The sequence below is a fragment of the Alligator sinensis genome, unplaced genomic scaffold, assembly GCF_000455745.1.
Source record: "Alligator sinensis unplaced genomic scaffold, ASM45574v1 scaffold469_1, whole genome shotgun sequence".
Lineage (NCBI taxonomy): Eukaryota > Metazoa > Chordata > Crocodylia > Alligatoridae > Alligator > Alligator sinensis.
Genome location: NW_005841934.1, coordinates 272,414 through 286,546, shown reverse-complemented (window position 1 = coordinate 286,546; position 14,133 = coordinate 272,414). Strand labels below are relative to the sequence as shown.

At 41.8% G+C, this 14,133-nt stretch overlaps 1 protein-coding gene across 14 annotated transcripts in view; it reads right to left on the bottom strand.

Annotated features, from left to right (window-relative positions):
- Window positions 1–321: 321 nt before the first annotated feature.
- Window positions 322–14,133, bottom strand: part of MAGI1 (membrane associated guanylate kinase, WW and PDZ domain containing 1) — a 182,105-nt gene continuing 168,293 nt past the window's right edge. For 7 of the 14 annotated variants that reach the window (XM_025199016.1, XM_025199017.1, XM_025199018.1 and 4 more), the window contains 5 exons: window positions 7,679–7,769; window positions 7,511–7,571; window positions 6,564–6,707; window positions 4,887–5,025; window positions 322–1,277 (listed from right to left, as the gene is read on the bottom strand). In XM_025199016.1, coding sequence (XP_025054801.1) covers window positions 553–1,277; window positions 4,887–5,025; window positions 6,564–6,707; window positions 7,511–7,571; window positions 7,679–7,769 — 1,160 coding nt within the window. In that variant the 3' untranslated portion in view covers window positions 322–552. Of the gene's footprint in view, window positions 1,278–2,810; window positions 2,900–4,886; window positions 5,026–6,563; window positions 6,711–7,280; window positions 7,341–7,510; window positions 7,572–7,678; window positions 7,770–14,133 lie in introns of all 14 variants that reach the window. The other 7 variants (XM_025199023.1, XM_025199024.1, XM_025199028.1 and 4 more) reach the window with 3 other exon arrangements.

The window sequence follows — 14,133 nt, the reverse complement described above, 5'->3', positions numbered from 1 at the left end:
AGCAGGAGTAAGTACGCCATTCCTACCGACACGTATATTTTTCTTCTTTCCCCCATTCCCGCCCCTTTCAAAAAAATGTCTACGTACAACATAGCAGTGAATCACTATTGAACAGTCTGGATCAAATTACTCAAGCTTGGTCATAAAATCTCTTACCTATATTATAACATTGGCTGCCCCCACGTAATCGTGGGGGTGGGGAATTGCTCGATAAAGGAATTTTTTTTTTTTTTCTCCCTCAAGAAATCTACAGAGAATGTAGAAACAAAATTTTATAATCCTTTAGGACCAACATTTGGCAAGTAACTTCAAAAAAATGTATACACTGAAAAATACTTTCTTTAATATTATACATCAGGCACAACACTTTTGTATATATTTCTGTTATAAGGTTTCATCTGCATAAAACGTTTGTTGCTATTCGTAGGACCAGCAGGTGTCAGATTTTTTGTTGCGTAAGAAAACGAGGATACTTTCGGCTTTGCTGCTCTCTTCTTAGAAACTTCAGTGTTGGAAAAGGCTGGAATGTGGCTCAGTGCATCGGACGATGCCTCAGATGCTGAGATCAGTGCTGCACTCTTTATACGGTCTCCTCCTCTGCTCAGGGGGGTGTCTTTTGGTAGTATCGTATTTCGAACTGTGCTCTTCCCTCTCTCGGTTGCCGACTCGTTCACCCCTGGTCCTTTTGTCAGGCGACCTCTCCCTCCTCCTGTCGGACGACTTAGCCCTTCGTTCGGGCGAGCTTTCTCTTTTCCGCTCCGGTGATTTCCTTGGATCCGTGAGTCTTTCGAGTGACCGCCTCCGCCGGCTAGGTGACCCGTCCCTTCTGCGAGTCGGCGACCGTTCTCTGCGCCTCTCGGGAGAAAGGTCTCTCCTTCTCTCGTGCCGCTCCCTTCTCTCCAAGGTATTGTCAGCACTCCTCGTCCCTTCCCTCCTCTTTTCGGGAGACCTCCTCTTTTGTCCATTTACCACCATTTTTTCTGGTTGTCGGTCTTGCCTCCTTTCCGGTGACCGGTCCTTTTTCCTGCCTGCGGCGCTAGCGCTGTTTTTAGAAGTTCCGTTCCAAGTGTGGTGCTCATTGGATTGTCTGCTAAACTCTCTGCTGCCTTTTGGGTCTTTAACATAAGTCCGCTTGTCCCCATGTTGTGATGATTTGTGAAGATCTGGTGGATAACTGGACTCCAATGATGGGTGTTGGCGTCGGTCAGATGGCACGGTTTTCACTTCCGATACATTTTGTGAACCTGTGGCTGGACTGTTCCTGTCACTGCTGGGGTCTGAAAAAAGAATAACAGCAAATTGTTTGGTACAAATGGATTCGGTCGGGTTGTGACACCATTTATCATTCCTCAGACTTCATTAGTGACAAAAACAAACATCTGTTAAAGCAGTCAGTAAAAGACTAACTGAAGCTTTTGTTAATTTAAAATGTAAACTGCAAACAATGAGAGTTATAGATTAGTATTGGTGCTTCTCCTCATTAGCTCTATTTTGGTCCAAGTTGCTATCATTGTTATGCTCAGCTCATCACACAGGATTTTGTGTTTTCCCCCAAGTCCAATTTGTAATTTTTAAGATTAAAGTAAGTTCTTTCTAGTAAAAACAAAAGGGGGATTGCAGGACTTTTTTTTTTTTTTTTTTTTTTAAAGATGTAGTTCCCAATAAAAGGGCCTTTAGGAAGTGATTAGCGCTATCTTTTTATTCTTTTGAAAGAAATGCCTCCTTAAAAAAATGTATTGTGTGTGTGAAGTCTCATTTTAAGTGACTGTAAAAGGATAGAGTGATATAATTGATGACTATGTTTTGATCCTACAAAATAACATTTTAAAGGTGTGATAATGAGACCATAATCATATAATTTCCATTGCACTGAACGTATTACTTAATCTCATTTAATTTTATTACGTTATGAAATAGTAATGGGATCGGTTTTGGTTTTGCCACAATGATTCAACCGATGACGATAGAAGTTATGATCTTTTTTTAATTAAAGCAATGGAGGGACATTCTCATATGCAGGATAGCTTTGATTAGCACGTAACCTCCTGTTAATTCTTTTTATTTCTACCAAAGAGATCTGAACTACCTGAATAAGACAAACTGTAAAGCAAGGGAACTGTACTGTGGCTAAATTAAAATTACTCTTGCCTTTTGTTTTGGATGCTGGTAAATGATTTATCATAAACATGGCAAAACATTAAAGTAGTCACACCGACTGAAGGTGGGAAGCAGTTTTTTTCTTTGCAAAAGTAGGTATTGTAAGGCAACTCGACTAATGTTAAATACTAACACTTCCTGGATTCAATTTGGGGAACACTCACTTTTAGGTAAAGCAGGTTGTCTTGATGACAACGACTGAAAAGCAAAACAAATGACTTAGCCCTCCTAACTTGCAAAACACTTACATTTTCATTTTTCTTTATGTGCAAGCTCTTTTACTAAAACCTCTCTCAATTCAGTTCTTTTTTCCTTCTTTCTTTCTTTTTTTTTTTTTTTTGTGTGTGCGGGCCGTTATTTTTGCGATTACAGATGCAAACCACTCTTGCAATTCATGTTGCTTCATTTATTAGCTTTTTAAAAATCAAGATGATGGAGGACCATAGCTGCAATTGCTTGGTTTCTTGCCACCTGATTATTGCACAAGGTAAAAGCAAGGCTTAAATACATGTTTGGTTGTGTACTTACAATTCAAAGAACGTGGGATGCTCAGAATGAATTGCCGTACATATAAAAATATAGCAAAGCGGAAAGCAATGTGAGGGAATTAGGCCACAGCACAGAAACACCTAATATTGATTTTAGCTACAAACCGTAGTTTGATTATGGCCCATAAGGTAGAAGCAAGGCTCCCCGAGCTTGTCATTTCTCATACATGCAGCGATATTAGGAGGTATCATCGCTGAGGAAGGAAGAGCCCAGCACCAAGAAAAGTAAGAGAAAGAGAAAGAGAAAAGTAGAAAATTTAGATTCCCTAGAATAAAGATGAAAGAAAAAAAATTCTTCATATTTTATCTTAGAATAAAGAAAGTTTATTTTTCCAGTCAGATTGTCTAGGCTTCACCCAAATATAAAGCTGCAAAGACAGCAGTTGTTGTTATAGTGACATAATTAGACATCTAAGAGGTGATTCAATAACCCAGACAACTAAAGCATCCATTTTAAAAGACAACTGGAACAGCGACACAGAATGTCATCGAAAAAACATTAACAGTCAAACAACAATGGAAAATAAAGTCCACCGGAGACCACAACATTAAAAATAAGTACAAAACTCATTACAAAAATATACAGCCTCGTAGAGAAGCATGTTCCAATCAAGTCAGAAAAATATTGGAACTGAACATTATTTGAGTAACCATTCGCAACTGCAGTGAACAGAACTGAAGGAACTACGCCCCAAATGTCACAAGGACGCTCTTTACAGTAGCACGGCCCCTGCGTGTCAGATCCTGGCTTCAATTTTAGTGACTTGATTTATTAGTAGCCAAAAGAAAACGGGTGTTGGATCTTCATCCTCAGTGCAACAGACATATGCTTTGAAACGTGAAGCGCTTAATTTACAGGATATTTACGATGTCTAGCATATGATACAGTACTGTACATCCAAGGGAGAATAGGAAAAAGACAAAAGTAGAAAGAACATTACATCATTTCAGTGCCATTGTCAAACCTCTGGTGTGCTGTTTAGAGTACAAAAGCATAACCCCACCATTTCCCTTCTATAGTACTGAATACCTCGAATGCTAGATTTCAAATTGGCCATTTAGGTTCAATTCTACTTAATGAGCAGATGAGCGGAAACGCTTGAACATGATACAGTAAATAAAAAGGAAAAAAAAATCTAGTTAACATATTGTGCAGAATGGCTTGAGTTTATTTTCAGGAAATGGAGTGAAAAGAGACAGAACGGACTGACACAGCAATCACCTGAAAAGGGGGAGAGGAGTACAGGCGGCATGTCTTCTAGCATCAGTTTCTACAGAAACTTCAAAGCCCTTTGCTGGGAAGTCAGCCCTGCATCGAGGGCATAGTTTGCCATAAATAGCTCAAATAAATAAGACATTATTATAATAATAAATAGAATACTATACTATGGCGTCCAGTGTGTCGGCTAATCAACTTGAGCCAACAAACGGGGCAAAGGAATTCAAGCACAAATCTGAGGAGGAAATGAAAGGTAGCCATGTCTCCTTCAAGACAGGCGCTAGAAACACCTTTTCATAACCTCTCAACCTCCTTACACCTGACAAATTACTGATTTGATACCGGTAGAAACGATAGGAGAGGAGCAGTGGGAATAACGCTGGAAGGCCAAATTCAGGTATTTCTGCATTAACGTTCCTTTCATAAATATTGACATAAATACTAAGGGAATCCAAAAGCCTGTGAACCATCCTGGCATTCATGCCTCTGGATACAGACAAACTAAAGAAAAAACAAAAAAACAAAAAACAACCCCTGATGTTTCACAAAAAGATGTCCCAGGATTTCCATTTTTTTTTTTTTTTTTTGCATTAGAGCGTTATTCAAGATAACAATTCAACCAGTGAGGATCAGTTTGGCACAGTTCAATAACATTCCTTGTTAGGTTGGACGAGACAATAAGGTTTTTTTTTGTTTTTATTTTTTTCCCCCCCTCTCTGATCACCAAAAAATACTGCTATGATGATCTTGCCTTACACTGCACCCCGAAGTCCATGGAAGCAAGCAAAGGATGGAATGTGTAGAGAACTCGGCATAAGCAAGGCAATTAACTGTATGTTGCAAAGGTTGGTAAGACACTGGTGAGAAAGGAAAATTAAAAGAATCCCCGCTTCAGATCTTGAGACAAATCATTCATGGAGAGATGCCGGGATAGAAAGGAATGTTTTCATAGTTTGACCCACCATATTCTGGTACTGAGCCATCTCCGCGTTTCAGAAAGAGGCGGACCCTACGGCCACCATTTTTAATCAGTTCTATGGCCCGAGCATGCTTCATGTTCTTGGTGGTCTCCCCGTTGATCTCTAAAATTTCATCGCCAATCTGTCAACATGATGAAAGAGCAGAATCAGGGATTAAAACGGGGCCGTGGCACAAGTGCATCCCCTCAAGTGTGTCAATTAAAGGACCGCAGTGTTAGCATAGCACTATATTGGCATTGGAGCTTTTGAGTGTCGATGGAAAATGCAAACTCTTATAGATTCACAGCGCTGGGAGGGAACTCAGAAGTCATTGGGTCCACTCTTAAAGGCCTCCACTTAAGAGGGGTGTAGATAACCAGGGAGAAGAGCTGTCTTGAACCTAGGGCTTCTGCCTTAGCAGCCCAGCACTCCAGCCGCTGGGTTATCACCCAGGGGTTACCTGTATTTGTAGGCCAATCTTTTTGAGAGTATTTTCTGGCTGTCTTACAGCTACTCATTGGGAGGGCCAGGGGCCTCTTCTCACTTGGATGTCAAGGCACGATATAAATCTGCAACCCTGGTTTTAGATATTGAACAGCTTATCAAGAAACAAAAATAACAGTTACATAGTGGACCCTCTGCATACTAATTTCACCCATATTTAACTCAGTGGAAAGTCTGGTCCTGAAGGTCTTTCCTTAACCAAGACTCTTTCCAAATTGCAGAACCCCTTGCACTGTGCTCGGAAAGACAGAATACTTTGGTCACAAAATTATGGCGACAGATAATGCTGGGGTTGTGCATGGTACATGCAAACCTACAAAAACTATGGGGGACCTTTTTCTCTAAGTATGTCATCATCGAAGTCTCCAATTTACTAAATTATATTTTTTGGTTAAGTTAAACGTGCTCAATCTCAGTGGAATCATGTTATATAGTCCTGTGTCTATATAATCATATTATCTAGTCCGTGTTTATATATGTAACACAATAACATATCATACACAAAGGGGAAGTAGAGGTGGAAGGTCAGGTCAATGGCTGCGTCAATGAAAAATTATGCTATCCTTTGTAACTCTCTGGTGAGTGCATCTTACAGATCTCTCTCTCTCTCTCCCCATTGAGTGGAAGGTATTAGTGCACTGCAGCCCCAGCTAGGACCTACTGGTTTTTTAGCTCAAGTGTAACAACTCATGCACTCAGCTCTGGAGGACCCTGACTCAGTCTTCAGTGTGTTGACCAAGATTGGTCCTCAGTCCTCGGTGTGTTGGCCATTGCAGTTCCTTGGTGCTTAAATCTTACTAAGCCTCTACAGAAATGGGGTTTGTTACAATCTGCATCAAACAAAATTCTAGCTCCCTCCTGCTACCATTTCAGGTCACGTTACTTGGCTGAGAAATGGGACTGACTGTGGATCGTGGTGGCGTCAAGTCCCAGGAAGTTCCTCTGCTTAAGGCTGAGCAGAGCATCCGTTGTTAACCTCTTCCTCTAAAGGCTTGTATGCAATTGCCCACTGACTACCACGGGAGCTAGTTCTAGGACTCTAGGAAAGGAATCCCCTTGGCTTAAAAAAATGCTTTAAATCCATCCCAATTTTATTCAGACCAGCAGAAAAAGAAATTGCAAAGAAACGACTTTTGCTGCAATTCATGAGATTTTCAAACTCCTTGTTATACATACCCTCATCTTCCCACATCTCTCCGCTGGACCATCCTCAGCTAACCGCAATACATAGAGATCCATATTATACTCTCGACCGCCTCTCAGGCTAAAGCCAAACCCTTTGGCTCCTCTTTCCAACTCAACGGTATAAAAATCTTGGTCCTGCTGCGAGGAAGGTAATTTGGACAGAAAGGAACAAGAAGTTGAACTCTGCTCTATTTCCTGCTTGGAAGATATTCGATGTTGGACATTGCATTGTTTCAATAAAACGAAAATTAAAAAAAATAAATAAATCAAGATCTGTTGCCACAGAAGGGCATTGCTTTTGAAGCCCCAAATTGAGTGCTTGATTACAGTCTGTGGAAAACAGCTTGGACATCCGGGAATGCCTCTCCCTCCTTGTTAGCAGCTGGTACGTTCCCTTAAAGACAGCTAAAGTGCAGGCAAGACTTCTCTGTACAGCAGAAGTGATGCTCCTCTCCCATGAGGATGCTCAGCCATCACTAACGGGAGAGGTTATCTCTGCAATTGCCAATGGAAGGGGATGCATCTGTGAGAGAGTCTTTTTAATAAGATGTGGCCTACATGGTGAAAATAAGTCACGGCACCCCAAGTGCAGCCCGCTCCCTAAGCTCCGATATTGTTTGGTCTTCTGAATCTATCTATTCTGTGCACAATAGCCCCCTTCAAAACCCACACTGCAGCAAACAAACACATAAATTATTACTGCCGTACAATATTAGCTGCCGTTGTTTTCAGTCGTGATTGCACCTCTGCAGTTGAAGTGTTTGTCATCTGAAACAACATCAGCCCTCATTAAGAAGCTAATCAGCGAGCCTTCTTTTTTCAGCCCGACTGGGTGAGGGAATATAGCCTCGCAATAGGGTTTTCAGAAGGAGACAGCTCTAGCAGCTTGGAGACAAGGCTGCGTGGTGAACAAAGCAAATTAGAAAGGCGGCTCTTACCTGTGCTGCTTGGGGTGGTTTGAAATCAAACTGGGACTCCTGCTTTGGTTTTGTGTTGTTCCTGTTGAAATGATCGAGAGAGAAAGAGAGAGAAAACAGACGGCTCATGGGAAATGGAGATGACTGAGAAGTAACCAAAGAGAGAGAGCATCAAAGAAAGGAGCTGACCTGTTCTCCTGTGGTATTTGCTGCGGAGTATGCGTGGTTGTAATGGTAGCAATTTTTTCTGCATTGGTCAATAATGTCGCATTGGAGGATTCTGTGAAATAAAACGGATGGCACCGTGAGGGAGGATCTTAATTAAATAATTCATTCAAAGACTAATGCGGGCTCTGCCAAGGCATTTCATTGGGAAGTATCAAATGCATTTGTTAAGAGTGTGCCTTAGAGGGATATGCCGGGTTCATATTTCCTATGCCCAATAATTGAAAAGGGAATTATATAACTAGATAACCATTAAGCATTTATCTAAAAACACACTGTGCAACAATTGCCCAGAAACCCTTAAGTATATAGGGAGCCTTTAATAAAGAAATGCTGATACAAGAAGGATGGTAAAATGTCTTTCGTTCCATGGCCTTATGTAAATACAGCTGTTGAACCAAGACTTGAATTTTGCATGCTATATTCCTCTTTGCCCAGCTTTTTCTTGTGATCATTATTAGATCTACAGGATAGCTCCACAGTTTCATTTCCACCTTTTTTATCTTAATAATAAAAAAAAGGCTCCTAGACACTAACCAGTTGGAAAATGTTGTCACAATATCTGCTGTTGCTGTAGCCCACGCCTTGTCAGTAACAAAGAAAAATGTTGAATGTTGAAGACACCATCTCCAATCCCATTATCATCCAAGTAAGTAACAATAATAAAAAAGCCTGCGCCAGAAACACTGCCCGAGCTTGTAAATGTAAACTGCATACAGCAAGACGCTCCATTAATGTAATGAATATTATATTTTATGTAAATTGGATTTCTTCTCCAGTAACCAAATTCATCAGTGTTTTCATCAATCGCAAACAAAAAAAAAATCTAAAAACAGCACAAAAAAATTTACGAATTCGTTCAGGCTGTTTGGGCAAGATGCATTTCCTTTCCCCTTGCCCCACTTTAAGCAAAGGTGGACTCTCCAAAGACGAATAAAGATCTTCCAGTATTTTATTTTGTGATTAACAATATGAATCCCAGCCCACAACCGTCTCCAAATTGGGAAGATCATATTGGATCTTTTTATAGGAGCAAGAGAAAATATCACACCACCAGTGCCTCTCTTCCTCTGAACTTATAACTTTAGTTATGGGTGATATCGAATACAATCTTGATCCAAACCTTATTGAAGATGATGGGAACTCTCTATTGACTTCCTGTGTTGGACCTGAAAGACTATTGATTTCCTCACTTCTCAAGTATCTAGCAAACTCCATGTTCCAGCCCTTATTGTTCTTTGCAAAGTATATTGTACATTCAGGGCCAAACACTTCCCCTTTGAATGATATAACTGGCATTAGATATAGACAAAAATAAGCGCTCAGAATTGGTCTGAATCAAGCTCATCTGGAAGCTAGGGGAGTTAGATCACAGATTTCACTAGCGGTAGAGTTAAGTCAGCGCTGAGTGCTTCTAAAAGTCCTATTCAGAACTAATGACTGGCCTAAGACCAGATATTGGTTTGAACATCCACTTTTGGGGGGAGAGGGGTGGAGAAGATGGAGGTTAAAGTCTAAATGCACATCTGATTTTTGTAAAGAGGAAGACACACAGTTCACTGTTAAGCCATAAGAATGGGAGACCGGGTTTCTATTTTCTTTGGTGCTAGAGGCTCTCTAAGGCAATGAACCTATAACGAACCAAACCTACAAATCTCCCTTGAAACTGTGTTTGCAACGAGAGTCAAAATGTTGCAGCTGAGGCCCATTTCAGCATTGGGAATAAATGGCTCACACACGCATTCAAAAGTTCATGTTAACTTGATCCTGAATACTCTTGGTGCACACAGCCTCAGCAAAAGCTGAGGGGGGCATTAAGCGAGTATATATGCCAGGGGTGGGCAAAATACGGCCCGGGGGCCGGATGTGGCCCACCAAGCCATTCTCTCCCACCAATTTAGAAAATTAATATTTATCTGCCCTGGGCTGCCTGCCATGCAGCCCTTGATGGCTTGCCAAAACTCAGTAAGTGGCCCTCTGCCCAAAATAATTGCCCACCCCTGATATATGCACAGAGAGATAATTTGACAAGTGAAAAAACAACCTGAAAAATCCTGCATGGCCTTTTGCAAAGGGTGCAGGTGGAGTACTGTATTCTTACAAATATTCCTCCCAGGATACTGGATTTGGTGTTTCAGAGGAAAGATCATTATCTGAAGTGGCTCCAAATCAGTGGTGTGCATTTAAAATAGTAGGCAGCACTTTTACATTTGTTGAGTTAACCAAAAGTGCGGGGAGTCTCAGAGAAGTTGGCTAGAGAACTCGCAGCCAACAAAAATATCCATATTTCATTAGATTAGCTTTCGAAACCATTAGCGTAATTGAAAATGAACATGTGGAGAAGGGTGAGCAGAACCACTGAAAGCCACAGGAATATGCACTATTCAAAAGACCAGAAGAAGCCGTTCCCTTGCAGTCCCAGACAGGAACAATTACAGAATCAAAAGATACCTAGGATTATCTTTGTAGTCAGGTCTGGTCATTAGGAAAGCCTCCCTGCTGCAGGCAGTTGTAAAAATTAGCAATAATAAATACTCAGCACTTATACAGTGATTTTCACGGGAGGAGCCTCCTCCTCTTCTTGGCGGGGTAGATGCTACTGAACAAGCTGAGCTCTCTGTAAAAATGGCACAGGCCCCTTTGCAGGAATGGCAAAGTCTTGAGACCTCAAGGCCGTCGTTATGCCTCTTCAGGGATGCAGTCTGAAGTAACTGTGGTTTGACACACAAACCACGCTGAGCTTCTTGATTACTTTTAGACTTGTCCACGGCGATTTTCTGTTTGCTAATGAGCTTTCATTCATAGCATCATCAATTTAATGGCCAGAAGGAACCGTTATGATAATCCTCTCTGACCTCCTGCATAACAGAGCAGAGAATTTCATCCAGCCAAGACATGGCTTCGGGCTGAACCGAATCTTACAAAGACGCGCAATCTGGATTTGAAGGATTCAAGTGACCGAGTACGCTGGAGCCCTAGATCACTGCTACCTTCTTTTAAAACAGAGCCCTTATTGCAATTTTAGCCTTCCAGGCTGAGTTAAAAGCAGAATAAGGTGCCTGCCTCTCCAGTACAAAACTCCCAATCTCCTCTGTCCTGCTCCTGTTTGAATTGCATCCTCTTGCCATCTGGTTCCTTGTTCCTGCGGACACGGGCAAGTTCACGGCAAAAGAGGGCCATCCCACAACTACAAATGGCATTAGCAAGTGGCTGGTGTTTGAATCAAAGGAAGAAGGTGGTCAGAAGCTTTCCTGGGTATTTACTGAATGCCAGAGTGGTATCTGCTTGCACTGATATATTTTAACTACAGATACCTGGATAAAGTATGGGTTTCCTCCTCCTTGTTAGCCGAGTCAGCATGGCTGCAAAGGAAACGGAGCAGGTACCTAAGATGCCTATGCATCTTCTTCTGGCCACTGTCAAAACCAAGCCTCACCCACCGGACAGAGTGGTGCAAAGGTGTGTACTCAGGACCCGCTCAACCTGTCTAGCTGGATGCAGCAGGATGGAGTGGGCAAGCCTTGTTTCCAGACAGGGAGTGGTACAGATCTGGCCTAAATAGACCTCTTGCAAGCTGAGCAGCTTCCACTCTGCTCCACTAATGCAAGTAAGCACTTCTGTATGAGGATGCTCACCTCGCTAGAAAGCGGCTAGATCTTAAGACCATGGGTTTTTGCCCGATTCATTCAGATGCCCCTAATGCTAAATTCTGCCCCTAAAATAAGAGGGTTCAATACGTGTTTTTGAAGCGTGCTGAATTCATCCAGCACATAAGCCTCAGCAGCCTTCTGTGAATAGTCTGGGATGAGACGAAGACTTCAAAGGGAATGCAACATTTTTGCTCCCTGGTAGGTTGTGCTAAGCATACCAAGCAGATCAACAATGTCTCTTCTGCACAGATGCAGTTCCACAAGTCTATCTTTAGCTTCCCGTGTCCCAAGAGTTGGCAAGGGTCAGCAGATTGGCGGTATTTCGGTTCACATTTTAAACATAGGCTCAGGCTGCACGAGGAACACCTTTACTGAAAATCCTCTCCTATTTCCCCACCTTGAAACAAAAAGTGAAAAGCTATCTGAGTGACTGTAGCCTTCCCGTGTAGATCTATTAGCTCCTATAAGTACCCCTGTCTCCTTTGCTGAAAGGCTATCTGTAACTTCTTACTTTACAGCTCCTGCAGTACCCTATTAGATTTTCCTCAAACCATCATACCCTAACAGAGGCTACTTTCTCCAAAAAGGCTGCTGCAGTCAGAAAGCTGCATTATACCAAGTCAGCTCAGCGTGGACCAGCAAAGCACTGGCCGTTCAGCCCTAGAAAGGACATAGGCATCTACTGCATCCAGTTTTGTTCTGTGCCAAATACTGTCTTGGGTACAGAAAAGCGCTATTACATCTACGTGCTTTTGCAGGCTATTCATTTATATACCATGAGCACTTCCACTGACTTCAAGGCCAATTTTAGGGGCACAGCTCAGGAAGGCAAATTTAAGCAGGTGCACGAGTCTTTTCAAAATCAGGGACAAAACCAGAAAGAAGTGCATTATTAGCTACAGTATATGAATGGACTGTGGACCACATTCTGCCCTTGGATAGAAGTGTGCAACTCTTTTGGGCATCAAAGAGGTATCTACATATGTACATGGGCAGAGGCTGTGTGTGCATTTGTGCCTCTCCATAAGCTGCCCATTGATCTTGCACTGGCTGCTCTCTAGGGATCTATCATCTGCGCTGCACCCTGTCCCAGAGGAAAAAACGACGTTGCACCTCTTGATTAAGAAGCAAGTGCATACACTGTAGTGATTCTGCACCTCATCCATATGCATCAGAAATCAAAGGGAAAAATGAATGCTTCCTAATGGGTGCTGTCCTAAGAGGAAAAAAACAATCCCATTCCACAATCTTTAGTGCAAGGCATTCCCTTTCTACCTTGCACATTTTGTCTCAGTGCATTGAATGAATGTTAAAGCAGATGTTCTCCAGTGCGATTATCAACCAGTCCTCCCTGACTGCCAGCATGGAGGTTGTGGCAGCAAAATAATGGGGTAGAGAAGGTGAGATAAACGGTAAAAGGAGAAGAGGTACCACTTCAGTGTTTTGGCAGGAACAACCCCATATACTAGCTTGTGAGCGTGGCAGACAATTCAATGCAACTGGCCTAGCACTGTTACACACCTAGAGCATGGGGGGCCAACACTTGTGAACACATCATAAGTCTCTTGGTAGTTGGCATGTTAAAAACCTCATCTGTGTTGTTATGTGGCTTTTTCTTAATAAACTCCTAGCCTGAGACTCTCAGATGCTTGCATGCTTGATGTTGGCAAAAACACCATGACATTCAAAGGGAAGAAGAAAGCCTCCCAAATTCTTCAGTTCTTCATCAGAGAACAGTTTGGCCCTTTCTTTCTTAATTTACTTTTTTTTCTGTGGTCTTTCTTTCCCTTCAGTCTGAATGGCTCAATGACCAGCCTTATTTGCAAATGACCCAGCTTAAATATGTTTAATACGGCATTTTGTTTTTCCCATAATCCTACAAGAAGGATTTCCGAGAAGAAAGCTGCCACGTTTTGGCCATGTGCAATGACTGAGAACGCATGAGACAGGAAAACTTCTCTGATAGGAAGATTTTCCAACCACTCAAGATTTTTTTTCCCCCTCTTCAGATATCATTTTTTCTCAGTTTGGGTCAGATGCTAGAACAAGATAATGAACCATTTGTCTGTCAGAGTCGTTCCTCTAAAATTGGCACATGTAGGCCTGTTCAGACTCTGGTTTATCTGATATATAGTAATTGTATTATTCATGAATACTCAATTTGCTGGAAGCAGCACAGGCTCACATACCATTTGACCAGCATAAAAAGCCTTATACACACGCAGTATATTTTGTCTTAGCTATAAATAAACAGGACATGTCTAGTCTCAGTACATTTTAATTTTCGCAACTAAAAGCATGACAATCAGGCTCCTGGGCTGCTTTAGAAATCACAGCTGGAACCACGGGTTCATCTCGGATCCAGAGAGATTTAGGCACCATTGAATTATTATTTTTTCCCCCTTCACTACACAGGAAATAGGGTGTGTAAATCTTTCGTGACCCTTTGAAAATCCCAGGCTCAATTCACAATTTCTCTCCAGTCTTTTAAAAGCGTTCACTGCCACAGCACACTTCATAGATGCCGTATGAAACATGGCTTGGAAGATAGAGAGCGAAGTATAAGTGACAGCAAGCTGTTTCCAAGTCAGACGGTGGAGTGAAACGATCTCGTTTAATAGTTTTGGTTGCAATGAACTATCTTACTCAATCCAATTTCTCCTTAATCACCCTCTTTCTATATTTAATTGAGTTTTCTGGACTGCAAATAACGTACTGCGTGATTCTAAAAATGCTCATTAGAATTGTATCTATGCCGTCAAATGTCAT